Source organism: Centroberyx affinis, unplaced genomic scaffold (assembly GCF_046629955.1).
Source record: "Centroberyx affinis isolate AG114_WGS23_722 - 3 ecotype Tasmania unplaced genomic scaffold, CSIRO-AGI_Caff_v1 ptg001281l_1, whole genome shotgun sequence".
Lineage (NCBI taxonomy): Eukaryota > Metazoa > Chordata > Actinopteri > Beryciformes > Berycidae > Centroberyx > Centroberyx affinis.
This window is the reverse complement of record NW_027279789.1, coordinates 36,345-64,165: the sequence shown is the minus strand read 5'-3', so window position 1 is coordinate 64,165 and position 27,821 is coordinate 36,345. Positions and strand designations below refer to the sequence as shown.

At 43.4% G+C, this 27,821-nt stretch overlaps 1 protein-coding gene across 1 annotated transcript in view; it reads left to right on the top strand.

Annotated features, from left to right (window-relative positions):
* Positions 1-2,425: 2,425 nt before the first annotated feature.
* LOC139649002 (phosphatidylinositol-binding clathrin assembly protein) overlaps positions 2,426-27,821 on the top strand; it is a gene marked incomplete at its 3' end in the record, with an annotated part of 59,767 nt that continues 34,371 nt past the window's right edge. The window contains exons 1-2 of the mRNA XM_071525287.1: positions 2,426-3,669; positions 19,078-19,220. Coding sequence (XP_071381388.1) covers positions 3,540-3,669; positions 19,078-19,220 — 273 coding nt within the window. The remainder of the gene's footprint in view (positions 3,670-19,077; positions 19,221-27,821) is intronic.

The following is a 27,821-nucleotide window of genomic DNA, read 5'->3' as shown; positions in this document are numbered from 1 at the left end:
TCATCCGTGATTGACAGCCGCTGATAGAACTCTCACAGGACGGAGCAAGCCTAGTCTGGGAGCCTGTTGCCAGGGGCTACGGGCTCCTGCATCCACGCAGTTGCCATGGAAATCAGGGAGTTCTGCCCTTCTGCCTGCAGATGGCAACAGAGTCCAACTGAAGGAGAGAGAGGGAGTCATGAGTCTGCCATATAAGCTGGATGTAGGATGTGTGTCAGCAAAAAGGAGGTGGGTTTGATTCCCGGCCCGGGTCGTTTCCGAGTGGAGTTTCCTCTTGGCGCCCCGGTTTCCTCCAATTACATGCAGCTCAGGTGGCATGGAGACTCTGAATCTGCCTGTAGGTGTGGGTGGGAGCGTCTGTCTATGTGTGTTAGCTCTGTGATGGAGCGGCAACCTGTCCGAGGATTCTCCCTGTACTCTGCGCAATGCATGCTGGGATAGGCTGCAGCCGCCCATGACCCTGAAAAGGATTAAGCGGGTAGAGAAAATTAATGAATTAAATTGCTGTATATGCTCCTTATATAAAGTCATGTTTTTGCTTCTTTTATTGCATATCTCATGTGTCTATTAATTATGACGTGAAGGCCAAATCTCCAACAAGCCTTTAGACCGTAATTGCAACAAAAACATAATTGCTAATCATCTATCTCAATGAGGAACAACTGATTCATCCCAATGGTGAAGCTGTTATAGGTTAAACTCAATTGTGAGAGGCTGTTTTCCTTCAGTACATGTTGGTTTACGTTCGGCTGTGACACTAAACGTAAAAAAGAAAACAAAAAAAAAACACTGGGAACTGAGCACTGATCTCTGCAACACTAACCACTTCCATTTCCTATTTCTTCATTTCTACGTGCCCTCCCACACACACACACACACACACACACACACGCCCTCTCTGTGGTTACTATGATGACAGAGACAGAGAAATACAGTTAGGCTGACAGCTGCTGCAGCTTTGACTGAAAACTCTTACTGTCATCTAATAGGTGGAGTACACACACACACACACACACACACACAGACTAGGCATATTTTGGATGGTCTTTGCTATTGGATTGCTGCATGAATTCACCTGCTACTGGGGTCAGCGGAGGAAACGAGTGCAGCCGACTGTATTTCCCACCCTGATGGGAATCTGCTAGTTCTGTAAACCGAACAGAAACCGCCTGAGACTACACCCCAGGGGCTGCAGGCTGAGCCAACACACACACACACACACACATATATACACACACACACACTCCATCATCAGGCACTACATCAGTGAGTTATGATATCACTCAACCTCTCTCTGTCTCTCTCTCTCACGCTCTCTCTCTCTCACACACACACACACACTAATGAAAGGCATGCACACCCAAAATAGGATTCTATATAGGTTTATTGCATTATAAAAGCCCACTTGCATCTATGCAACTGTAATAAATGTGAACAAGTTATGACTGGGAACAGCAGCCGAGTATCTAATTACATCCATAGGTGTGGAAGAGTCTGGTCTGCAGCCGCCTGCAGTTGATTTATTCAGCTCACAGATCCGGTGTGATACCTACTGTGCAGCATGAGCGGTTCCCACAGATTTTCAGCACACTATGTTCCATAGTCTGGAGTCAAACAAGGACACGGCGTCTGAGAAATAATTTAATACGACCTTAAATTTGGATTAAAACGACACATAAAAATGCTTTAATTAAATGAGTACACCGAACTAGAGGTCAATTTGTTATATCATAGTGGTAGAAGCGACCGTATAATCCAAATAGAGATGAAATTTGAGGCATTTGCTTCATAAATTCCGTTACAATTGCATCCATGCCACCTTAAACGCTACACGCACCCCTCGGGTCTCCGCCAATGGACCATTGCTTCCTTCGAGTGCTGTCGGAAATATTGCGGTTAAAGCATACATAACATACTCAGCGAAGTCCTAAATGGATTTTGTTTTATGGTACCCGGGTTGCCGAGATGTGACGTTTAGGGGGATGGAGAGCATGGACACCGTGTCAACAATTGATGCTAAAAGTGATGTATTTTATCATAGTTTTTGCTACTGTTTGGAGTTGTATGTAAATGATTTGCACCGTTGAATGTTTTTATTTCACTCGTTTAAATTCTAGCATAACGTTTGGATAAATCAATTAAAACAGCAAATACGTGCTTGATGCGCATTTCTGCTCTTTCTTCTACCGCTGTAGCACAGAGCGGCTCTGTACTACTTGGTTTCTAAAATAAAAAACAGCTACCAAAATTGTCTTTCTTGACAAGGTCGGATTTGTTATTATTTCTGACCAAAAGCATTTGAATTCGCGAAAAGTCATATTTAAAGCTCATAGATTCGAATCTTACGAGGGGCACTTGAAGGCAGCATAGTTCTGAGATCAGCTGATTTTTTACGCTGCCATTTTGTCCGGTAGAGAAGCAGGCAGACAGTCAGTCCGTAAGCGGCGTAAGGAGCTACTGGCGAGACTTTTCAGACAGCGGGACAGTACTGTCGGTGAAACGAGCCGATAATGTGGAGGCGGCAGCCGAGGACAGCACTTACTGAGATTTAGGACCGTGAAGGAAAATAACATAACGGACGGAGCTGTCATTTTTAACGGATCCGCCGGTTCGGCTGTTCAGTCACAGGCTAGAAGCGTTCGCTGGCTGGGCTGACTGGCTAACAGGCTAGCTAACCTGGCTAGCTACCAGGCTAACGTTAACGGGTCCTCGCGTCTTTTCTCGTCCGGGGAAACTGCACCTGTCAGGGCTGTCAGTTTCAGAGTGTCGTTCTGTTTACTTTAAACAATGTGCTGCTCAAATCTAAGTGACTTTCTTGCCCGGGGGAGGTTTTAACACACACTTTGCCAAGCAACCTGTGATAGCTAACAGCTAGCTGCCAAGCTAACGACGGCAAGTTGACGTGGAGGAACTCGGATTTTTTTTTGGATTGCATATAGATTGTTGTTAATGTTGGCCAAACTGTGATTTCATACGGATTCATTTTTTTCCCCGAGCGGACTTGTCTCTTCGGTGATCCCAAGCAAGGCGTCCAGGTTGCTAACCAGCCAGTTAGCTATGTTTATTTGTGGCCAGAAAGTGATTTCCAGTGTTTACAAATTCCACAGTGGGACTCTTTCCTGGTTCGAATACTGCAACGGAAACATTAGCTAACACAAACTAGCTTAGATTAGTGTCGTTGTCTTTTGTTTACTAGATAGATAGTTATTCCGAATAAATTGTTGCCAAACAATTCAGTTACTGAGCAAAACCGCATTTTAGCTGGTAATTGTGGGTTTCATTCTCATGCCAAGCTGATAAACCGAAATTCTTGTACCTCCAGATTTTTGCCACCTGTGACCTGACATTACTGCAGACGAGACTGCACAAGTTTTGTACATTAACTGTAGCGCACCTAAAAAAACCAAAGGGTGCCTGTTTGCCCCCCTTACCTCCACTTGACAGTGAAGTCACGTTCAGCTATCCCGCAGGGAGTGATCCATTGATCGGATCATTATTGTGCTATTTTAGCTGATTGGGGAAAGGCAAAGAGAGAAAGAATGTCGGGCCAATCTATCACGGATCGGATCGCAGCAGCGCAGCACAGCATGACCGGGTCGGCTATCAGCAAGGCTGTCTGTAAAGCCACCACACATGAAGTCAGCGGACCCAAGAAGAAACATCTTGATTGTGAGTATGACTGTAGCTGTGTTGTCAACCGCAAGGGCTTCAAAAGCAGACATACCGGTCCTGGGCTTTCAGTGCTGAAGCTCTGCAACACACATTCCTCCATACACCGCCTGGCTGGTTGGAGAATGTCAGTGATTCCAGCAGTAAGACATTCAAAGGAGTATGTGGATTTTACATTGATTCTTCTTGACAGTTATAACCCACCTGCAGTCTGTGAACACCATTTCATGAATTGTGAAGGCAAGTAGGCCATTAGTGATAATGATGATGATGGTGGTGGTGGTGATGGTAGTCAATACAAACATCATTGCAATCCTTGACAAAATACACAACTCTTTTGAGTGCAGCCTAGCCCTAAAATCAACTTTTCCCATCAGACCTGGCTGCCCAAGAAGGACAGACTGTGTTCTCTCTGCTTCCAATGAGAGATGGAGACAGATTCTCTGAAATTGCACAGATAGTTAGAAAATATCAAACACATTTCCTCATAATGCAGCCTTTATTTTCCCATAACAAATTGAAGTGTAGGGTGTCTTTGGAGAGGAGTCAGTGTCAACATGTAGCATCCTCTTGCACCTTTGGAAAGAGTAGTCAAGTGAGCTCCACATGCAGCAGTTTCTGAATTGTTCATGTTAATTCTCTAGATTGTTGTTTTTTTTTTTTTTTTGATTGATTATTTTGTGACTATATGGACAATGGATTAGGCTGTGCAATGCCAGTAAAGCCCATTGGAACTAAACTGAGTCATATTGAAGGTGGAAATGATGCAAGTGGGACAACAGAAGCATGACTGGATAAATTCATAAGGACTAACAACAAACACATAAGCTTAATAGTAGTGTTTTTTCTATAATTCAGTGGGACAAAATGGTCTGCACTGCTTCTGGGAAAAGTTATTTTAAGTGTAGAGGCTGCACATGTTCGATCCATGTGTCAGCTTGGCCGCCTCACATCCGTCTCCAGTCGTCAGCTCCTGCTCGCTCACAAGACTCAGCTGCTGACGTTCACCAGCAGCCACGTATTGTCACCGCTCCTTTGTGAACTTGGCCAGACCTTCACAGCCTATACACCGCGTCTCGCTTAATCATTGTAGGCTATTGATTTCCCTGTGAGAGCAACGACCACAGTGCCGTAGGGGGAAAGCTCCGCCGTCAGCGAAAGGGCGAATCACATGAAGGCCTGATCGTCACGTTATTTGTCCATTGGATGAATTTTACCTTGAAGGTGTAAGCCTGTTGTTGGGCTGTCAGGTTCATTGTGTTGATGTCATGAGGAAGGAGGGCAGTCGGCTAGGAATAGAGGCAGGTAATTGGTTTGGTTGTCAGTCAGTCGGTAATTTAGTCAATTAGCCTAGTCAATTATCAATCTGGGAATGCTGGCTGGCCGTTGGTTAGTCAGCCAGCCAGCCAGCCAGCTAGTCAGTCGATCAACCAGTCAGTAATGAACACAAGCAGGCAGTTGGTAAGGTAGTTAGTCAGTCATTCACCCACTCAGTCAACAGCTGGGAAAGCTAGGGGGCAGGTCTGAAAGATACTGACAAGAAATCGAATTGCGATTGTTTGACAGAATATTGCAATTGCGATTTAAACTGTGATTCATATCATCAAGTTTTTCTTGTCATACATTTTTTAGAACTTTAAAATTGTTTAATGAAAAGTGATTTTGTAAAAAAAAAAAAAATAGATGCCAGTGTGCAAGATTTACTGAGTTTGAGTATGATGAAAGGTTTTCATCAATATTGCACTTTTCATTCATGGACCAAAGATTACCCAAAGCACTAAATTACCTTGTTTAGAAATCCACACAACCTCCACTCTTTCTTAAGCAATTAAATGCAGCTTCTGCAATTTGGAAATTACAGAAGTTCATATTGCGATTTCATTTGTTTTGTTTTTGATTAATTGTTCAGCTCTACTAAGGGGACAGTCAGTGACTCAGGCTGCCAGCCAGTCAGCCAACTAGCCAGTCAGCCAAGTAGCCTGTCAGTCAGATACTATAGTCAGCTAACCAGTCCACCAGTTAGTGAATTGTGTTCCTGCAGAACCATTTATCAAGGGTAAGGGAGAAACCTTTGGTAGGCTATGGGAAGAGACCTATAAACCTAGGCTATGTTGTCTCAAACTTTTTTTTTTCCTGTTTTCCTTTGAGTGCCTCAATTTCTCACAGTCAGCCCCCCCCCCTCCCTCCCTCAGCACCACCCCACCTCATTTTCTCTCTTTCTCTCCCCTTGGCTTACCTCGGCACAAATTCACCGCAAGCAGCTGTGGCTGTCTGACAGCAAGCTGTGAATGATATCACCGGCGGTATTTGCATCCAGACCCAATAACCGAATAACCCTTGCAGAAGTCTTTCAGCGCTGCCAGCGTGGAGCCGCCCGGCAGCGAGCGCTCTAGGATTTTTGGGGAGGCTACTCGCCGGAGCAGCCATGACATTCACGCACCATTGGAGAAAATAAATGGCGTTTTAAAGCCATTTAGTCTCATGATTGGGACTGTCCACCTCAATTACCCCAGGCTTGTGACTCACTGGCAGAGATGATGACTCCCTCCCATCTTCTTTCAAAAGCTCTTGCATCTATTGAGATTATTGTCACACAAGTCTATTGGTCAGATGATTCATATCAGATGGGGAAGTTAAAATGTTTGAATATGTCTGTGGCCGTATGTGTGTACACTCGCTCTCAGTTTGCATGTTGTCAAGGTGAGCGGTATTATGTGCTTTATCCAGTTTTCATAAGCGGTCAAGTGCTTGCTACACACACACACACACACACACACACACACACACACACACACACACCGCCACAGAAGAGACCACTTCTTTCTGCTTTGGCATCATTGAAGCGCTGTTTGTTTCGCCGTCTTATAGCTGTTAGAGAGAAGTTGTGACATTTAAACTCAAGTCTAGTTTCCCCTCTGCCTACACTCTGTTGTCATGGCAGCAAACCAGCCACCAGCCAACTGGCTCGTGTTAAATGGAGTTAAATTGACAGGGGAAGTTGGATGGTGAAATCGGCTGCAGCCATAGCAATGGCGCTACCCATTTTTGTAACCTTTATTTATCCAGTTGAGCTCGCTGTTTGTCGAGCATGTCTTAAGGGCGGTGAGTGAGAGGAAGCGGGAAGAGTTGAGTAGAGGGTGGACTAACCCCGAGGAGAGAGTGGTGGCCGAGTTGTGGTCACAGACTTCAGGGTGGATGAGTCAAGAAGACTTGGTGACACTGAATAAGGCCTAGCTGTTTAGACAGTGAGGTAGAGGGCAACACTTTGGGTGCAGTGAGTTGGGAAACTACTCTTTAACTGGGGGAATTTGGGCTCAAGCTCCTGTGTCAGCAAGCATCCTCCCTGCTGAAGTGTCTCTGAGCAAGACATTTAATCCCCACCAGCTCCAGGGTTGCGGTCGCTGTAGCTGACCTCTGACCTCCCTGTGGAGGCATGGCGGGCAAGAGAAAAGAGGATTTCCCTATGGGGATCAATAAAGTATCACATTAATCAAGAGTAACTAAACCCCAAACCCAAATCTGTGTTGAAACCTGACATCAAATGGTGAAATAGAGTACAGAACTGGCCATCTGCTATTGGCTGGTCTTTGGTGCAGTACAACAGGTGATGACATCACCTGTCATCAAAGATCAGCCAATAGCAAGTTATTGTTGTCCATGGAGTAGCCTCAGTTTTGTTGCTTTGATCACACAGAAACATTTTGTTGCCAGGATACATTTGAATGTTTTTTTGACCTTTTGGCTTGCTTTATTGTTTGTTGCTAGGAGCGTTGCCCATCTACATTGCTCATGCATCACCACCCTTAGAGGACTTCTTATTCTACAGTCCAGTCTATTTCAGAATGACACAGTGCTGATTTAATAATAGTTAGGCCCAGAAAAAAATAATCTTTTCTTATTCATAGGCCACAGTGGCTGGTTCATCGCCCAACATTCATCAGCTAGTGTCCCTATTTTACCCACCAGCTAGATTTTTTACACTACATTAGCACCTCCAAAAGATGTTGATTACTTGCCAAAGTGGCAGGAAGAGCAGACAAACCTACAAACCACAGCCAAAATTGGTCATTTAGCTGGTGTCTGGTGTTATTTTCTCACCTTGGTTAGGCCTCTCTAGGGCCATTTTAGACTGACCTGCATGCCATTTTTAACAGAAGTCTTTTCACAGCCTTTGGTCCAGTTGCTTAGTTAGGCTATGCTGCTGCTATTGGGGGCATTTTCAGGCTTTTCTACTCAGTTGCAGCTTTTTTACCAGCTGACTAAGCTACTAGCCCACATGTCCTTTGATATTATCTTGTGTTGGGCCATTTTTAGCCAAACCTTAAAACTAGGTTACACTAACATGACAAATTGATGTGGTGTTAGAGTAGTTCTCCGCACCACCACTTTGACTGGCTCTCTCTGGGCTAGAGTGTGTGTGTGTGTGTGTGTCTATGTCTCTGTTTGTGTCTGTGTCTCTGGGTTAGATTAGAGAGCCGGAGAGAGACTGTGTATTTATGATTGTGCTTGTTTTCCTGTGTGTTTAGTGTTTGTGTGGTGCCCATGTAAACTTTATGACACCTCTTTTCAGACACAAGCTTTTGGGTCACCTTGGCTGACCTCCTTTGTTTGCATGGGAGTGTGTGTGTGTGTGGGTGTGTGAGTGGGAGGTGTGTGTCTGTGGGAGTGCGAGTAAGTGGTGTGTGCAGATGTGGGTGTGGATAGGAGTGTGTGCAAGTGGTACTTGAGAGATTATTTCAGTTATCTCAAGGTTGTGGTGCAAATATTTCCCTCATACAGTAATGAATAGGAATATAGGCTTAATACTTGATACTGTGCTGTGGAGAAGGCAGGGACACAACATATTAATTTCTCTCCCCTCTGTATGCGTTTTTAGTCATGTAACTGTGATTCCTCCCTTTGTTTCTTTCTCTTTCTCTTTCTCTCTGTCTCTCTCACACACATCGTACACATATTAAATGCTTTATTGGAATCCATTAAATCAGACTAAAAGGATTCAAATATTCCACGGGTTCAAAATGGTTTAAGGACATTTAAGGATTCAAACACAGCAGTTTGTTCCTGGTATTTGTGCTGCCTTGATTCCAGCCCTGATAGACTTGCTAGTGGGTGTAGCTCGTTGTTAATGGGGTGGGGAGGCCTGTGTCTTAAGTGATTGTAGGTAAGTCTATTGCTGTCCAAACAGAGCGGGAAAGCCCCTCCCTGGCTGCATAGCAGAGATAGGCCGAGTTTAGACTAGCAGGGAGGAAAAAAGGCTTACTGCTGACTGTCTGAAGACGTCTGTTTCAAGTGGACCCCAAGGGAACGCACGTGTGTGAGAGTGTGTGAGAGTGTGTGTGTGTGTGTGTGTGTGTGTGTAGCACAAAGAGGGAGAAATTGCTTTGGTGTCTCTGGTGAGAGTGCTTCAGTCTCTGGGAGTGTGTCTGAAATCAGATGCAAACACGCTACATACTCACACAGAGAATGTGTAATGCATGCTGCACACTCGAGTAGTGATGAAGTATACTAATATCAGTGGACAGTTCACATTGAATTATAGTCAAACAGGACATTGCATGACCAGGCCAAGCTATAAAACAGCTCAGATGAAAAGCAATATAGACTACTTTTTTCAAGGGTATACATAATTTAGAATTCTATAAAATATTTGTTACATTACATAAAGCCTTAGTTATTTTGGCTACATTTTATTAGCCTGCATGTCAGCACTTGACATTTGGCATATCACTGCTATCAATTCCTGACAATTTTTCTTATTTTGCATAATGCATCTTCCCCCTCCTTTACTGTCTGTCTTCTGGTAAAACCCTTTATCTCTAGTTATCTCTCCTCACCACCACTACAGATAAATCCCCTATTACTTTTTGTCCACATTGCTTATCACGTACCACACTATGGAGCAAATACAGCAAAAAGAAGGCGAAGCTGCTCGCCCATGGAGGCCACTGCTCCATATAGCCCTATGTCTGAATTTTAAGTTTGTCTCAGAGGTAAATATTAGTGCCTGGCCAGCTAACTCCCAGCGTCTTACATGATGTAGTACTGAGGTAGCCTAGATGCCATCGGGAAGTATTCTTTACAGTCAAACTGCTGTATAGGAGCATTGGAATATTATCACAAAGTAAACTCATTTTTGTCTCCTGTCACACAAAATGAGACTTAAATGTTATTGAGCTTTTTAATAATTTCATGCGTCGAACACATTAAGAAAATATTCTTTTATATAAAATAAAAGACCTTATTACATGATCAGATTATACATGGAACATGCACAACTTTAATCCAACAAATATACATAGATAGACCTGCTCAGTAATACACATAAGCACTTAATTGGTCTGAGAAGTGATTAATCAAATTATATCCCTTTCTCTCCATGGGGAGAGAGGCAGGCACTAACATACACCTGGATTTATTCTGACATATTTGCAACCTCAACGCTAACAGCTAGTGTGAACTACCATAATCCAAGCACACTGCGAGCTAACTGTGTCGCTAACCTCTATGGTAAATTACCACAAGCAGGCTAACAGGCTAGCAGGCTTTGTAGGACTGTTGCTTCATCATCCGATCATCCGATCATCCGAAACATTACTTGGCAGCATACTCTGAGTTTTTTTTCAACCTTTATTTCAGGAAAGTCAGCTGAACATGCTTGCTCTTTTTCCAGCTCCACCAGTTCTCTACTGGAGGAAGGTGGGGGGGGGTTTAAGTGCCTTGCTCAAGGGCTCCCTGCTGCCCCCTCTGGCTAAAGCAGCACACATTCGACCTCACACACACACACAAAACCAACACACTGTACTATGCAGTGGAAACACACTCATAGTAATTTTACATCACACTTAGTAAGTTAACTGTGGATAGTACGCAGTTTCAGACACATTGCGTCTCTCTTTCCGTGTCTCTGTTTGTTTGTGTGTGTGTATTTGCGTGTGTGTGTGTGTGTGTGTTTTGGAACATTCAGTGCTCCTGTTCTCATCCCGTTCTGATGTTGGGTTATTTTTAGCCGTGTTCTCTCAAAGCCTTTGGCTGGGTTCAACAGCTTGTTTCTCTTCCCCCTACCCTACCTCTGTGTGTGTGTGTGTGTGTGTGTGTGTGCGCCTGCCTGCCATTCTCTGTCGGTGTCACTCTCTTTTTTTGACAGAGACCGGCAGACATTCCCCCAAGATACACACATACACACACACACACATGCACACACACACTCAGACATATACACAGCGACTTCAATCCTATTCACTTGACAAGATTTCCAGAATCCCCCATGAAAACAGTGCAGTTGGAGAAGAGTGTATTTGTGTGAGTGTGTGTGTCAGTCTGTGTGTGTGTGTGTGTGTGTGTGTGACTGAGAGAGACTGATACACAAAAGAGAGGAGAAACGGCTCTTCTTTAAAGCCTCAAAGGGGGAATTAACGCTATAGAGCCAGAGCTCGGCTATTAATAGAACAACTTCTGGTGACTCTTTCTGTCTCTCTCTACCCTCTCTCTTTTTTTCTCCCTGTCTTTCCCCCTCTCTCTCTCTATTTCTCCCTCCACCCTGCATCCTCTTCCTTCCTTCCTTCCTTCCCTCCTTCATTCCTGCTTGGTCCGCCCTGCCTCCTGCAATCCTCTGTCTCTCCTCCTCTCCTTCTGTCTCTTACAATTCTTCATACCTCTCTCCTCCTCCTCCTATCAGTAGGATTTGGGAGTGGTGTCAGGAGAGAGAGAGAGAGAGAGGGGGGGGGGGGGGGAATCCTCTTTTGAGGCAAACCCTTTCAGCAGTCGGTAACGGAGACGGACAGAGAGGAGAGGGAGATTACTAATACATGCCAGACAAGGTGCTGATAATGCGGTGCGTTAATCTTTCACAGATTGGGGCTTGCACTCCTTCTGGTGTCTTGGTGCCTTGTCTGTTTACCTTTTCATCTGTGTTGTGTGTGTGTGTGTACACCCCTTCTGTTACTCAGTGCCTGAATGAAGGTCAATCAACTCAGTGGCAGTACTCTTGTTTTTCAGTTGCAGTGCGATTCAGCCCTCGCTAATCTGAACATTTATTTGGTGATTTCCAGGTCTAGAAAAGTGTGGGACTTAAACATAAAGTCTGGAAAGACACCACTATGAGGCAAAGGTTGGTTTGTACTAATACACATATGACCACACATGTCCCGTAGTCATAGATCTGCAGTCCTTTCACATGTTGATATTTGTTGTGAAGTAGGTTCTCAACGTGGGGTCCGGGGACCACCAGGGGTCCTTTAGACACTTTCAGGGGGTCCCCAGCAAATTGATTAATTGTTAAACGTCAGTATTATTTAATTTACAAGAAAATAACACAATTAGAGAATGTAGAAGTATGACTGTTTTGATCATAGTTTCACTGTTATCTACCTACAATACAGACAGTCACAATAAAAGTATTTTCAGATTTGGCTCCGAGAGACAAAATCTCATCAAATGGGGGTCCGTGGCCCAAATGCATACTAAATTAGGGGTCCTTGATAATGAAAACGGTTGAGAATCACTGGCCTAGTTGACATTCATTATCAAGCTGTTAGCAGGGTGCATCGTTTTGACAAAAAAAAATCGAAACCAGTCATGGTCTGAATGGAAATACATGTAAATACTCAGCCAAAGCCAATTCACAGTATGAAACAAGATAACAACCTGTTCCAAAACATGTGTCTTTTGTTGAATGTATCAACAAAGAAACCCCAGCCACTGTGCACGACTGATACAATCGGATATTCTTACATCACCTTCTTACATCACTACATATTGTATTCATTACGGCTGTTGGGTTGATCGTGTGAAGTTTGGACGTCTGGGGTTTGCGTAAGCGAGGCTCTTCTCTTGGCGATGCTGCGCTGTTTTTTGGGGTAATGCAGATGGTGAAAGTGAGCAACTGTGTGAAGTAGTGCTACATTCACACTACAGGTGAAAGTGGCCCAAATCAGATTTTTTTTGCCTACATCTGACATAGATCAGATTTTTTTCAGAGCAGTGTGAACACCAAAAAACATCTGGAATCTGATCTTTTTATTTCTTTTTTTTAACAATATTTTTTTGAAAAGAAACGTAACAGTACATGACATACAGCTGGCCGGAAGAACAAGGCATTTTTAAGGTTTCGCAAAAACAACAACCCAAACCCATTTTCCCTCAACCCAGTGCATTTTAAATCAGATTTGGGTATGTGGTCCTGGATCCGATGCATAGGCCTATCTGATACGTGGCAATGCGACCTGAGTCTCTCCAGTCAGATCAGAATTCATGTGGTTTTTACCTCACGCTCCACAGCACAGATCACTGTTGTTGTCACTCTGCGTCAGCACACTTCAAAAAAAGATGGAGGACAGCAACAAGATGGAAGTTATCTTCATCAGCAAACGAAGCCTCATCCGACCTCCGCTGCAAATATTCCTTAAAAATGATATGTTGTTGTTCAATTGTGCATGGAATTATAGGTAGAGGTCCGTTCATACTGATGTCGGATATGGGTCGCAAATCAAACATGAATGAGAACAAGCAACAAAATCAGATCTGAGCAAGAAATCGGAATTGAGCATTAAGGCCTGTATTGCCTCGGACGTCCTCTTCAGAGGATAGTTGGGTGGCCTGGTTTTTAGAAAGATCACAGGTTCGATCCCTGTAATAGTCAGTGTGTGTGTCCATCAACAGTCATCTGTCCTGATTAAAATGTCTTTGAGCAAGATGCTTAACCCCTACTTACTCATTGAAGGTCACTCTTTATAAGACTACCAGCTAAATGACTAAGACCTTGAATTTCTGTTTCCCAGAAAATTTCCCTATGTATCCCTGTCTTTATAAGGAACTCCTCCGATGTGAACTTGACCTTCCCTCGATGGTCTCTAAAGGGATATGACTCAGACTGAGAGAGACAAAGTAAGGCAGAGATATCCCTCTACACCAGACCAGGGGTTTTAAAAGATCTTGAGGTGGGGTTGAGGAAGGGGAAGCTGATCCCAAGTCAGTTTTTAAGGGTTAATTCACTCTTTATTCTCATCTTCTTCCACACAGTTAGCAGCAGCTCATATGTTATCCTAGAGGCTTGGTAAAATAAACTAGATCAGGCTTTCCCAACCTTGATGTCAAGTCCACTGATAGTAGGGTTGATTGGGGAATAAAATCCACTAAATAATCAAAGATGATGTGAATTTATCTTGTTGGGAAGACTGGATTTTCATTGTTCAGCTTCTAGACAGATCTGCACTTAATGCCTACCTTTTTAAATGTGGCACAGTAGGCTCCCATTTTGGATTGTGGGGCTTTTTCAGCCGTTTTTGGCACCATTGTATCCGCTCACAGCATGGCTAATGATCCCATGCGGCTGAAATGGATTAAACATAGGAGAGTGGAGGAGAGAGGGAGCACAGAGAGGGGAGATGGGAGAGGAAGAGGAAGAGGAAGAGGAGTGGGGAAAGCGATGACCAGAGAGGGAGGGAGAGAGGGGAACGGGGGGGGGGGGCAGAAGCAGGGGAAAGAGCAGGGATGTGATCAGGAACCCGAAAGCAGGAAAAACAGAGATCTGGTTAAAATTCCAAAAAAACCCCTGAAAACTAGGAAAAACAACATCAGAAAGACAGACAGAGAAAGAGAGATATGGAAACAGAGTCCGAGAGAGGAAACAAGTCTGAAGTTTGCTTGCAGACCAGAAGGGAAGAGGAAGGAGATGAAAGGAATGAAAGGCAAGAGTCGGGGTGTGTGTGGGTATGTGTGTGTGTGTGTGTGTATATGTATGTGTGTGTGTGTGTTTGGGGGGTTAAAGAAGGATGACAAGATGAGAGGAGACCACATTTCGAAAGTAGCCAGCTGGGCCAGATGTGATCTCTCTCTCTCTCTCTCTCTCTCTCTCTCTCTCTCTCTCTCTCTCTCTCTCTCTCTCTCTCTCTCTCTCTCTCTCTCTCTCTCTCTCTCTCTCTCTCTCTCTCTCCTCCTGCACTTCTTTTTCTGCTTGATCTGACCACCTGCTCTCTCTCGCTCTCTCTTTCTCTCTCTCTGTCTCTCACACACACGCCCACACACACACACACACACTCAAGTTCAACCTTGTAGATGCATATTGGCACGACTGACAAAATACCCTCAGAGAAATAACAATCATGTCAAAGAATATTGAGAAATATCTCAATCTCTTGGCTTACTGTATTGAAGGATCACTTGACTTGAGTGCATCCCCAGCACACACAACACACACACACACTCTCTTCCTCATTCTGAGTATAGTGGTTCCAGCTGACATACTGGTCCCTCGGTACCAGGAAGTGTCTGGGCTATTGTGGTCCAATCAAAGACCACAGAGGTCAACAGATGACCAATAACAATGGACCTCTGACAGGAGAGGAACAGAGAAGGTCACTGTTGGGAATGAGATCACCTTCTACTCAGCAGTCATATATATGTGTGTGTGTGTGAGAGAGAGAGAGAGTTTGAGGCGCTCGGCTCATTTCTAACTTGTATAGAGCATAGAGATGAAAGATATTGACAAAAAATCAAATTGGGATTATTTGACAGAATGTTGCAATTGTGATTTAAACTGTGATTAATATCACCACAAGTTTTTCTTGTCCTAATTTTTTAAGAATTTTCAAATAGTTAACTTTAAAGAAAAGTGATTTTGTGAAAAAAAAAAAATGTCAGTGTGCAGGATTTACTGAGATTTATGATGAAAGGTTTTCATCAATATTGTATTTGATTCATGGACCAAAGATCATCTCCAGCTCTAAAAAACCTTGTTCAGAATTCCATTTTGCAGCCTCTGCGATTTGGAAATTGCCCTAACCCTAACCCTCATATTCCGATTTCGATATTTTTTCGATTTAATTGTTCAGCTCTAATAGAGCAGCAGCAGTGTTCTGTCTCGGGCAGAAGGGGAAGAGATGGGAAAGACGGAAAGCGAGAGAGATGAGCAGGGAGAGAAGACTGAAGAAGGAGAGAGAGGAGAGTGGACAGTTTTTTTTTTATTATTTATTTTTGTTTGATTGAGAAATACATACCATGCGAGTAGTAGTCGTTTTTATTAGGTCAGGTGTTGAATGTATCCACACTGAATTCTAGCTCCCCCTTAGACCCGGCTTTGAATGTGTAATTGTGTTAATGTGAAGTCTATTTTCATACGGTACATCCTGTCTCTGCGTATGTAAAGCACTGTTGGGTTTCGCCCTACACCTAGTGTGTCATTCCAGCATTGTGTAACTATCTTGTAATGTGTCAGCGCCAATTAGCCGGGTCAGAGTCCTTGTGCAGCTGTTGCTCGCAAGACACTGAAGCGCCGGTCAGAGCGGCTGCAGCTGAGGATTGTTAGGTTGAATCCAGTGGTCTTATGTATTTTTTTTATTTTTTTTTTACATTTGCGTTGCGAATAATTGGCCATGGTTGGCAAGGAAAAAATGGACCTGGACCTGTTTCTGCCGTCGGCCATGTCGGCAAGATAAAGAGAGAGGAGAGATAAAGAGAGGAGAGGAGGCTTGTTGAGCCATGCGTGGATTCCTGTAAAACGTCTGGATGAAGAGACACTCATTTCTCCCCTCTCTCTCTCTCTCGCTCTCTCTCATTTTCTATCTGTTTTCATCTTGGTCATTCCCCTCTTTCTCTCTATTTTTCTCTGTTTCTTCTGTATCTCCCTCGCTCTTTCCCTCTTATCCTCTAGTCCTCTCTCTTCTCTTTCTCTCTTGTTTTCTCCTCTTTCTCCCCATTCCTCCCTTTTCTTTACCCCTCTCCTGTCTTCTCTTTTCTCTCTCCCTCGTCTTTCTCCTTCTCAGTCTCCTTCCTTTTCTCTGTCTCTCTCTCTGGTCTGGGATCAATGGCATCTAATGCCTTCCACTCTGCCTGATTAAGTCAGCACATGTACCCCCTTTACATTATCTCTCTCTCTCTCTCTCTCACTCGCACACACACACACACACAGCGTCCCCACAGACCTAATCAGTTCTTCTCTTAGTTCTGTCTCTCACACCACTCCAGACCTAATGAAAAAACATGAGCGCTGTTAAAAAAGAGAAGAGATGGACAGATGAGGGAGGGAAGACAGAAAGAGGGGGTAAAGACAGAAAAAGAGAGAAAAGTCGTGTGTGTATTGATATATGAATATGGACTAATGTGGTATTTGCAGAGTGTAGCTAATTCATTAACGAGGCCACCAGTCTCTCTCGAAGCCTGTTTGCATCACAGAGTTATTAATTCTTTGTAAATCAGTATTAGTATATGGAGTCTAGGAGTCGGGAGAGAGGCAGAAAAGACAAAGAGCAAGACTGATATTCAGCATTATGCGCGTTCAACATGCTGATGCATTCACACGGCTGGAACGTTTCCCAACAGGAGCGCCGTCTCCGCAGGCATGAAATCCTGTGATTTATTCTCCCGCCAGTCTCTCTGCCCAAGACTGCAATTCAAACACACTCCGGTACCCACTAGACATCGTTCTGGTCGGCTGTCAGTCACGCCGCGGCTAAATGGATGTACTGTAATGTAACATTGCATTACATTACTCTACGCCCATTTGTATTGACAGAATATTGCTCGGCGTGTGTGTGTTTGTGTTTGTGTGTGTGTGTGTGTGTGGTGGGGGGGGGAAGTGGGAAAGCTGCCATGTTAAGTGAGTGAAGGAGGAGGAATACGCCGGACTGAAAGTCTGGTGTGTTTTGTTAGCGTGTGTTAGTGTGTGTGTGTGTGTGTGTGTGGGCAAGTGCTTCTGGGAGATAATGCGTTAAGTGACTGAAGGAAAGAGCGAAGATGTGCTTCAGTGGATGTGTGTGTATGTGTGTGCGCGCGCGCGTACGTGCGTGCGTGTCTGATTATGATGATGAAGTCTCCCGACGGGACTCTCCCTTCTACAGTCTTCCAGTAGTCTAATGAGAAGCCGTTTCCGTAGTTACCAGGTGTGGGAGCCGGCAGCCCATAATGTCCTGTGGTGAAGAACAAAGGAAGGAGAGAGGAGGTGGATGGAGAGAGAGAGAGAAGGGGTGGAAGTAAAGCAGAGGGAATAAAAGGGGTGGAGGGCGCTAGAGAACAGAAAAACCCTGATGTCTTGTGTGTGAAGGATCAATTTAGCTGTGTGTCTGTATTTATGTTTGTGCTTGAGAATCCTTGCGTGTGTGTGTGTGTGTGTGTGTTTCTGCATGCGTGTGTGTTCCATCTTGTAAGCATGTGTGTCTGCACTCTATATTGTGTGTGTGTGTGTGTGCTGGTTAGCATGCAGGTAGTAGGTTTATGTCTTTACATTGTTCATTTTTTACTATTTTCCACATTTTAGAATAACAGTAAAGACATCAAAACATAACACAAATGGAATTATGCAGTGATCAAAAAAAGTGTTAAACAAATGAAAACTATCTTATATTTTAGATTCTTTAAAGTAGCCACCCTAGAAATTCATACATAGGCATCTACTTCACTATTTATATTTGCCTAAGAAACGAATTTCAAGCATTTAAGCATAAGCCTTTAGATCAAAATGGCTTTAAGAAGTGTATCTTCTTTTGAGTGTGAATGTCTGTATAGGCGCCTATGCATTAGAGTGTATGTGTCTGTGTGTGTGTGTGTGTACCTATTCTGTGTGTGTGTCACAACACAACACCACCTGAATGAGACCTTTTCTCTCTCTCTGGTTTCTGAGTCGTGTAACTCGACGTTCCTCTGCCCCGAGGTTCAATTTCCTTCCAGCGTCAGGAATGTCAGGTTTCTTCGGCAGCGGATGCTATACTTTGTCCGTGAATGAATGACACCTGACCCTTCTGCTTCTGTGTCTCGAGAGAGAATAGAGAAGAGGGAGATGGTGCGACAGAGTGAAAGTGAGGAGGAGGAGGAGGAGGAGTGGGTGAATGGAGAAGGGGAGTGCAGGGAAAGTTGTACAGCTAGAACCTGTCCTTCACGCTTTAGCCACTTAAGAATTCAGCCGGAGTGTGTGATGTGTGTTTGTCTGTCCTTGGTGCGGATCTCTGTGTGTCTGTATTTTTGCGTCTAGGTGTGAAAAGCCATTTGCTATCATCCTTGATCAGGGTATCAGTTAGAACTGAGCAATTAATCAAAATAAAATCCAAATCGCAAATATATGGACTTCTGCAATTTCCAAATCTGGGCTGCAATTAATTGCTTAAGAGAGAGTTTCGTCCAAAATGGATTTCTGAACAAGGTGTTTTAGAGCTGCAGGTAATATTTGGTCCATGAATTAAGTACAGTATTGGTGAAATAAATGTAATAAAATCAACAATTTTAAAGTTCTAAAAAATTCATGACAGGAAAAACTTTGAATCGCAGTTTTTTTTAGTTTCGCAATTGCAATATTCTGTCAAATAGTCACAATCACAATATCTTACAGCCCTAGTATCAAACCTTTCAAAGGGTTTTTTCTCAATACTTCTCTTTCTCCTTGTGTGACTGTCTGTGTGTGTGTGTGGTGTGTGTGTGTACCAGATCTGATCCACTGCACCAATGAGATGAACGTGAGCGTCCCCCAGCTGGCGGACACGCTGTTCGAGCGCACGGCCAACTCCAGCTGGGTGGTGGTCTTCAAAGCCCTCATCACCACCCACCACCTCATGATGTACGGCAACGAGGTGAGAGGAGAGCGCACGCACACACACACACACACACAACACACACACACACACACAAAGGCACATTCACACAAACACAAAAATCCTCCAGGGCGGTTGACGGATGCCGCATCAATAAGTTATGTTATTACTCACTCACACTCTCTCTCACCCACTCATTCTCATATGCAGACATACATAAACATATTCAGATTATTTATTCATGGCCATATCAACACAAGAATTAGTGGGCGGGCGGGGGGGGGGGGGGATGCATATGGGATACAAACGGCGTGTACAGCTACAATCGGACACATGGAGAGAACAATCAAAATGGCCGAGGAGTGCAGAGAAATTAATTAGCTCTGTACCAATTTGAAGCAAGATGGGAGAGAGAGATGGAAGCTAATGAATAATCAAATAAATTAACTTAATAAAAACGAGCTTGAAAGCCCATTTCATGAAAGCTGGAAGAATAACACAGTCTCTGCAGGGATTTGTGGTCTGGAAAACGCAATAATAAATGCAAATTCAACCGATCCTCGCAATGTTTGGGAGAACTTGCACTTCTGCCGAAGCAACATAGTGTTTATAGTTTTGGCCAGTCATCACACTTTTTTTTTGTTATTGTCCAAACAAACCATGCGTCAACAAATGTGTCTTTTCTTACTGTAACCGATGACTTTGCGGTGCAGTTTGAGTCACTCCTGCAACTGTAATAAGCTGAGTGCACTTTGTTGTTTTTTTTGTCTGAAGAGCTCATATTCGTAACATATGGACTGATTTCATTTGGTGCCTACTGTGCTGATGTGGACTTGAATGTATATCTTATAAAGACCATTTCCTTTGAAAAAACAAAAAACAAAAAAAAACTCTGAGCCCATGTTTTTCCTGTAAATTCTAAAATTGATGATCACTAAACTTTTTGCAGTAGTTTCTGTGACATGCAGTATGCATATTATGAAGTGATTTTATATGAGTCTTTCTTAATGTCTAGCTAGTTATGGAAAATTTAAAAGTTTTGGTATCTCTTTAGTGCCACTGTAGTACCTTTTTTTCCCTTGACTTTACCAGTTCCTATAATTTTGCTGCAAAAAAGCGACTAAAACTGAAAATGTTATCAGTTTTCATTGCTAAACGAAGCATCTTTGGTTGCAAAACTCGTGAAATTGTGGAAATTGTTTTATAATAATTGGTAGTCATGCCCATGTGTACGTGCGTGTGCATGCAGACATCATACATATTATAACATACATTCACATACGCTAACACTTAGTCACTTGGTCACACACTCTCACACAAACACACAAGAACTCCTGAAAGCCAACACACCCTGTGACACATCCTTTTAAATTTTAATTCAAATAGGGAAGCAGTGCTTTCTTGTATAGCTAGCACAGTTTATGTTACGTAACACTTCCTTTTGTAGGTTCCCGTTTATTGCATTAAACTGAACACCCAGTGAGAAGAGGAAGGATGGGATTTGAGTTCATAGATTTTTCTCCAACTTCACTGAAACTAAACTGCAGGTCTGGCTAAACTCACTGCTACTCACCTTGGTGCTTTAGGTGTGGGAAATTACTCAGTAAAGTGCTTCAGAATCAAAATCACTCTCGGAAATTGGAATTGGAAATATACTGACAGCTTCCATAGAAACATACTAATCTGTGAAGGACATACAATGCAGAGGGACTAAAGGCTTGCAGACATCAGATCATCAAACGATTATGTTGGCTTTAGCTGTGGAAATCCCCCTCACATTTATGGTAAACCAAATCAAGCTAACTAGGTCACTGTAGAGCACCAGGAAGCAGCGTGGAGGCGCTCCCAAGCTGCAGGCCAACTCACATCTCCTCAACTTCTTACCTATCGGTGGGACAATAATCTATAATCCCTAGATCACATTACAACATTACAAGAAACAAGAGTTAGTCCTGTGACGCTAGAATGATGATGAAAGTGCTGAGAAAGGAAGTGAAAAAGGAGACATAGAAGGGATCTTTTTTTGCATTAATATAGCTTTATATTACCATATTTTCTCACCGTTTTTCTCCTAATCATGGGGAAGTGGTGATATTGAAGTGATGACATGGCCTTTCTGCAGACCTAGGCGGTTGTTCAACTTTTTCAGCCTGGGAACTAAAGGAGAAGTTACATTTCATTTTGAAGCAACAGCAAAACATCCCTGCACACTGGATACTCATTTATAATCATATATTGTGATTTTAGCTTTTGCAATTAACGCAAAATTCAGCAACATTAAATTACATTTTCTCATTACATTTTATTTCGTATCGAGAGAGAGAGAGAGAGAGAGTGTCCAGGTTGTAGTGGCGCGACTGTACTTCACCAGGCTGTGTTCATCAGTGCTGACGGAGGCTCAGCAGCCAGGTGTCTCCCCCCCCCCCCACCCCCCGCGCGGCCGTCCCATCCATTACGGTCCGAGCCGAGAGAAACGGGGCCGTAAAAATTAGAAACCACAGACCCGCAGAATTGGGGTCAGCGGCGTGGACGTTTCTTCTCAGATCGACACTCTGACCGGTTGCAGTTTGGCCGCCGTGCGACGTTTGATAAACGGTCTGACGGCGAAGAGCATTTACATGTAGTGAAAGTAGAGCAGCGGCACGCACGCCGCAGACAGCTGCTCAGGCAGGTGCTGGACTCAGTGGTAGACCGTATGCAAAAGTACAAGTCACCGTTGCAGTCGGTTTACTTTTTTTTTGTGATCAGTTGTTTATTAAATTACATAAACACATAGGAATATCACAACAAAGAGGGGGTTTAGTGAGGAAAAAATGAAAATACGATGACTGTATGAACCACGCTGAACAAGACAGCAGACAGAGCATATACATATGGATATATATATATATATATATACACACAGTCAGTTTATTAGCACTAAGTAAAGGGACATTGCTCTTGATCAGATTATTTGCATCATGGCAATTATACTTAAGTGGAAAAAACTTTTCATAACGATGTGATAGAAATGAGCATTTACATAGCACATGTGACTCAGAAAGCTTGAGCGTGTCAGTGACAGGCGCATCATTTGAATATTCAAGTGATAGACCGATATATAATGGTTTGCTGATATATCAGGCCAATATTGGGCTTTTATTATATATCGGATATCGACCAGTCAGTGTCATCTACCTCCGATATGATGGATGCACCTCCCTGAAATGTTGTTTTCTTTTGCACATTTTTCATATAATTGTTCAAAAATGTTTGGGGAAATTAATTCTAATCCTAATGTATCCCAGAGTTCCCCTGCCATTGAATACATGCAGTGGGTCACCCTGCCTTAAGGGGGAGAATTTCAGTAGTCTGGGTTTCACTGGAGAATTGTAGTCTCCCATTGTCTCACTGACAAGAATAAAATTCTGGAGGAAACACTGAAAACTTGTAATTTTTTGGACATAAAAATTATGAAATTTAAAGTTATTGAATATCGTCACAAAATATCAATTACTGGCAGATCCAGTCCAAAAATATTGGTACTGGTATTGGCTTTCAGAAACCCATATTGGTCGAACATATTGGTTTTAGCCTTCCAGCCTTCTGAATCTCAAGTAAAACACTAATTTCCATTTCACCAAAGATTACATGGCAGCCATCTTATGTTGACCAAAGGACAACATGGACACACATGCTATCTGGGTAAACACTGGGTATAGATAACTGGATACTGGTGCCGCCAGTCTCTCTTTATGACTGTCTGCAATGCAAATGTCTCACTTTTCACTCTGCCTATACCAGTGCAGTCCAGGAGGCGTCCTTTCTATCCGTTTTAATTCTGTGATCTCAACTTGAATCTAAATCGGCGGCCCACAGTACGTGAGCATATTTAACTTTTTTCTGCTGTAGCGCTCATTGTAAGTCTCTCTGGGTAAGAGTGTCGGGGAAATGCGAGTGGACACCAAGGCTCCTTTTAAATGCTGGGCTATTCTACTCTGCTGTTCCAGTTTGATATATTCAGTTCAGGCTTTCAGATCTAAAGTGGGAATTCACCATTCATAGCAAATAGCAGGTCAATTAAGTTGTAATATGTTTTCTTTGCCTCAGCTGCCTTATTCGCAAAAGGGGTTGGGATCTTGATTGGATTAATGGCCCATTGTGGGGTTTTTTGTGTGTGTGTGAGAGAGAGAGAGAGAGAGAGAGAGAGAATGGTCGACAGGCCAGTATTGATACTCTTTCAATTCTTCACCTCCAGTTTTTCCTCCCTGCCAAGAAGCAATCCTGGCTCGCTCCCCAGTGACACTCTGAATCTTATGGGCGATCAACAGACAGTCAATATCTCCGATCACGATTTCACTTTTGTGCCGGTACAAAGCCACTTCACCGGTGCGTCTTAAAGAAACACTGTGCTGCAGCATCCTAATGTTGTGCCTGAGTGTTTCTGCCTGTGGGTGTTCAAGGCTGTGAATTGACACACACACACACACATACACAGGATGTCCCGGTACTTACAGTGTACTAGTCAGAGCAGAGACAGATATACAAAAGACAACATTTCGAACAAAAAGACAAAAAATACACTACCAATCAAAAGTTTGGACACACCTGATTGAATGTACTATGATTTTCATTCTCTTAAAGCCATTCTGATCTAAAGGCTTCTGCTTAAATGCTTGAAATGTGTTTCTTAGACAAATATAAATAGTGAAGTTGATGCCTATGTATGAATTTCTTTCCAAAGCCTTTTGCCTTTCCATCAAGGCAAAGGGAGGCTACTTTAAATAATCTAAAATATAAGATAGTTTTGATTTGTTTGGTCACTGCATAATTCCATTTGTGTTATTTCATAGTTTTGATGTCCAAACTTTCGACTGGTAGTGTCGATGTTTAGATTTGGATCACAGACAATCTAAAAATACAAGTTTTGAATGGGGAATCTATGAGTAGGGATGAGTGTATCCCCTGTTAAAGTCTTTTCCTGCTTAGCCCCGACTCTGTTTATATCTAGTATAGACCTGGCTCCTTCTCTAGCCATTGTCCTGGTTGTTATCATTTGTGTGTGTGTGTGTGTGTGTGCCTTAGCCTCCGTATGATAGGTCGCCATGTACCAAAAACAATCGAGCAGGAAACCCCAAAACAATGGCAGGGGGAGCCGTGTTTCCACCCACTCACCCCCAGCCACGATGCTCTTATCCCCCGCCCCAACCCCTCGAGGGAGCTCCATCCCTGGACACGAGCGCTCAGGCTGCTGGGTGTCCCTCCTGAGCAAGGTTATAGGTAGAGAGAGAGGGAGGGAGGGAGGATAGGGAAAGATGAAGGGAGTGTTTACGAGGAAAACGAGAACGATGGGAAGGGGGAGGGGGGGGGAGAGAGGTAGAGGACGACATTGGAAGAAATGTAGCAAAGAAAAGATGAAGGGGGCAAAATGGGTTCATATAAAAATCACAGTTCTGTATTTCTCTGTTCTACATTTTAAATAGATTTTTGAAGGGCTAAAATCTCTTCATTAAAGGGGTATTTGACACGTAATCCAGCTGTTTTTTCCCAGCCTTTGATGTAATTGATTCTCCAAGTCTGCTCCGGTGTAGGTAATAAGATATTTGGGTGGTAATGACTTGTTTTGTATGGATTCCAAAAATCCCCAAACAACATGCTAAAATTTAATTTCCCCAATGGTTTCCCTCTGAGGCATTAGGCATTTTTAAAAATGTATTTATCATCTCATAGAGTAATTCTACATGAAATACGTGACCACTGGATGGCGTCACTCACTGAACTCATCAGCTGTCAATAACTTAAACCAATTGAATTTATGCAAGGCTGTGTACAGTTTTGGGAAAAAGTGTGTAATCATACGCATAATAAATCATTTTTTTACCTTTATTTATCCAGGGAAGAGTGACTCTGTGCCCTGCTTTATATTCACACAGTTACATATATTCACACCTGGGTGCTGCCCAGTTCAGCACATAGACTGTAAAAACAGATGGACGTAGTGAGTGAGGTGTCTGAAGGGCCATTTTGAAGCCTGGAGATTGGGTTCAAAATGATTGATAATTTTTGGAGCCGGAGCAGCCAAAGTGAGACTGAGGGTGGAGTTTGGGTCGTCAACAGAGCCACAGCGCCACCTGCTGTTGGCCCGTAATCGGCGACCTGTCGATCGCTGGACAGGCGACCTGTCAATCACTAGGCAAACAGTCCTGTTTTATATCCGGTTAATGCCACAATTATTTTGAAAAGGAGACCATAACTTATGCAAAACCTCCATAAGGAGACCATAACTTCTTGTCAAAAAATGTATTGGCTTTATATTCTTTAGCAAGAAGTTGGGTTGGGGTCCCATTGACTTGCATGGAGTTGGGCCGGGTTTGGAGTCTTTTTGGAGCCGGCTTCTAGCGTTCGAGGAACAGATGCCTGATGCCACTTCCTTATTGGCTTCAAAATTCACCCGCTTGGTTCAACACAGCCATCCACTACTGGCCACTGAGCAACTCAACTGGAGCATTTTGGGGTTAAGTGTGGCTCAAGAGCACTTCAACGAGAGTTTCTGAGGCAAGGGAGAGCAGTCTGGGATTTGAACCGCCGGCCTGTTCCTCTATCTTCAAGGCCACCGTCGTCCCCAGAGGTCACATTGTGCTGCGGTGAAATGCCCCTTTAAAGAGTTTCTTTGGTATCACCGGAAAGATACGCCTGTCATCTCTATCTGTATCACGATATCCTGCCCTCATTATGTGACTGTATTGTGTTACATGTCTACTCATCTTTAACTGAGCCTTCTCGTTCCAAAATAAGATGTCCGCCGATTGAAAAGCATGACATCTACCCCAACAAGATGATTTCTGACATGAGTGTATATTAATGTCATGCGCTATGAATTTGTATTGACAGTATTAGTTACTGTATCCTAAGGCCTGTGATTACAAAATGGCAACCGTTTTGATGACTCAATCTGTGGTATTTTTATAATGTGTAGCAATGAATTAGGTAATAGCCCCCCCCAACACACACACACACACACACACACACACACACAGTTATTTGCCAAAGGAACACAACAGAAAGTAAACTTCTTGAAACCCTACCATGTTCCCCTCAAGTATTTTGCCAGTTGAACAGTCTTTTGAATAGTCTGCATAGTTGTTTTTTTTTTTTTTTTTTTTCTCAGCACACTGTGACTTCTAGGAATGGCACAGCCCAAAAAAAATCCCCATCTGCGAGACGATTCCCAGACCACAAGGTGTAACACACACACAGCCAAGTAAAAACATGTTTGGGTGTTTGTCTCTCATGCCTCTAAGTCCTTGAAAATATTACCGATAATCTTTTTTTTTTTTTTTTTTCTTCACCAAGCGATAAGTGTAACTGTCATCGGTGGGAAAGTAACGATTTGTTGGATCAAACCTCAATGCATCTGGAATCATAACGCTGAGTCGTGACCCCGTACGTCAAAACTGAATGCTGGAGTAGAGGAGAGAATAACTCTGAAAGAGAAACATCAGAAAGAGAGAAGCTTCAGGTTTTATTGGGGGGAATGCAAACACTGTAGAACTAGCAGCTCAGTTTGTTAGTAAATGTCACGAGCTGCCTGAGAAAATCTAAATATTACTGAAAGAGAATGTATTGTCTGTGAGATTTACCCTCCTTTCTGTCTATTTACTCTTTCAAAAGAGTTCTTCTCTGTCCAATATTGCTGTCAATTGAACTGAATTGCAGAATTGATCTGAGCTAGTAATGTCACTGAATGAGAATCTCTGCCTTAGACTACTGTTGATTCACTATTATTAGTCAATTTTGCCATCTTACCTAATTCTAAATGCTGTACTGCTTTGCCAACGTAGGTTTCTTTCCTATCACGCCAATAAAGCATATCTCAATTCGAATTTGAAAGGGAGATGGGGCGAGTGAAGGAGAAGACGGAGAGAGAGAGGGAGAGAGAGAGAGAGAGGTAGAGAGAGAGAGAGGGAGGTAGGGAGTAGAGAGTCATTAAGGACATGAGAGGAGATGGGGACGGTCTGGCGAGGACACCGGCGAAAGTGCTGACGCTAGCAGGACATGCAGCGCTGGCCTGTGTGTGTGTGGGAGAGAGAGAGAGAGAGAGAGAGTGTGTGTGTGTGTGTGTGTGTGTGACAGGACTCAGTGCATTCGTGCGCCTTTTGTTAGCATAAAGTTGCGATATGAGTCTCCCCCCCCCACCCCCACCCCCCTCCAATGTCCCAGATAGCGAATGTCCCATTTGTTTCAGTGACGTCACCCAAGCTCTCTCATCACGACACTGCTTCACCTCCTCCGAGAGAGAGAGAGAGAGAGAGAGAGAGGGAGATTTAAAGGGAAGATGGGTTGAGAGAGATATTCGGAAAGACAGACATTTTGACAGAGCGAGAGGAGGAAAGAAAGAAAGGGCAGGACAGACTGAAAAAAAGGGAAGGAGGAGGAGACAGAAGGGGTTTGACAGGGACTGAGGAAGGGGAGATGAGAGAGAGAGAGAGAGAGAGAGAGAGACGGCATAGAAAACTGCTGACTCAAGTGTTGTGTCAGAGGGAACAGGGACGGGGGAGGATGTTATTTGTGTGTGTGTGTGTGTGTAAGGTCACGCTGACTCTAATGGGGGTCACTCGCCATAATAATCTGGAGACCTTGGATGCACACACACACACACAC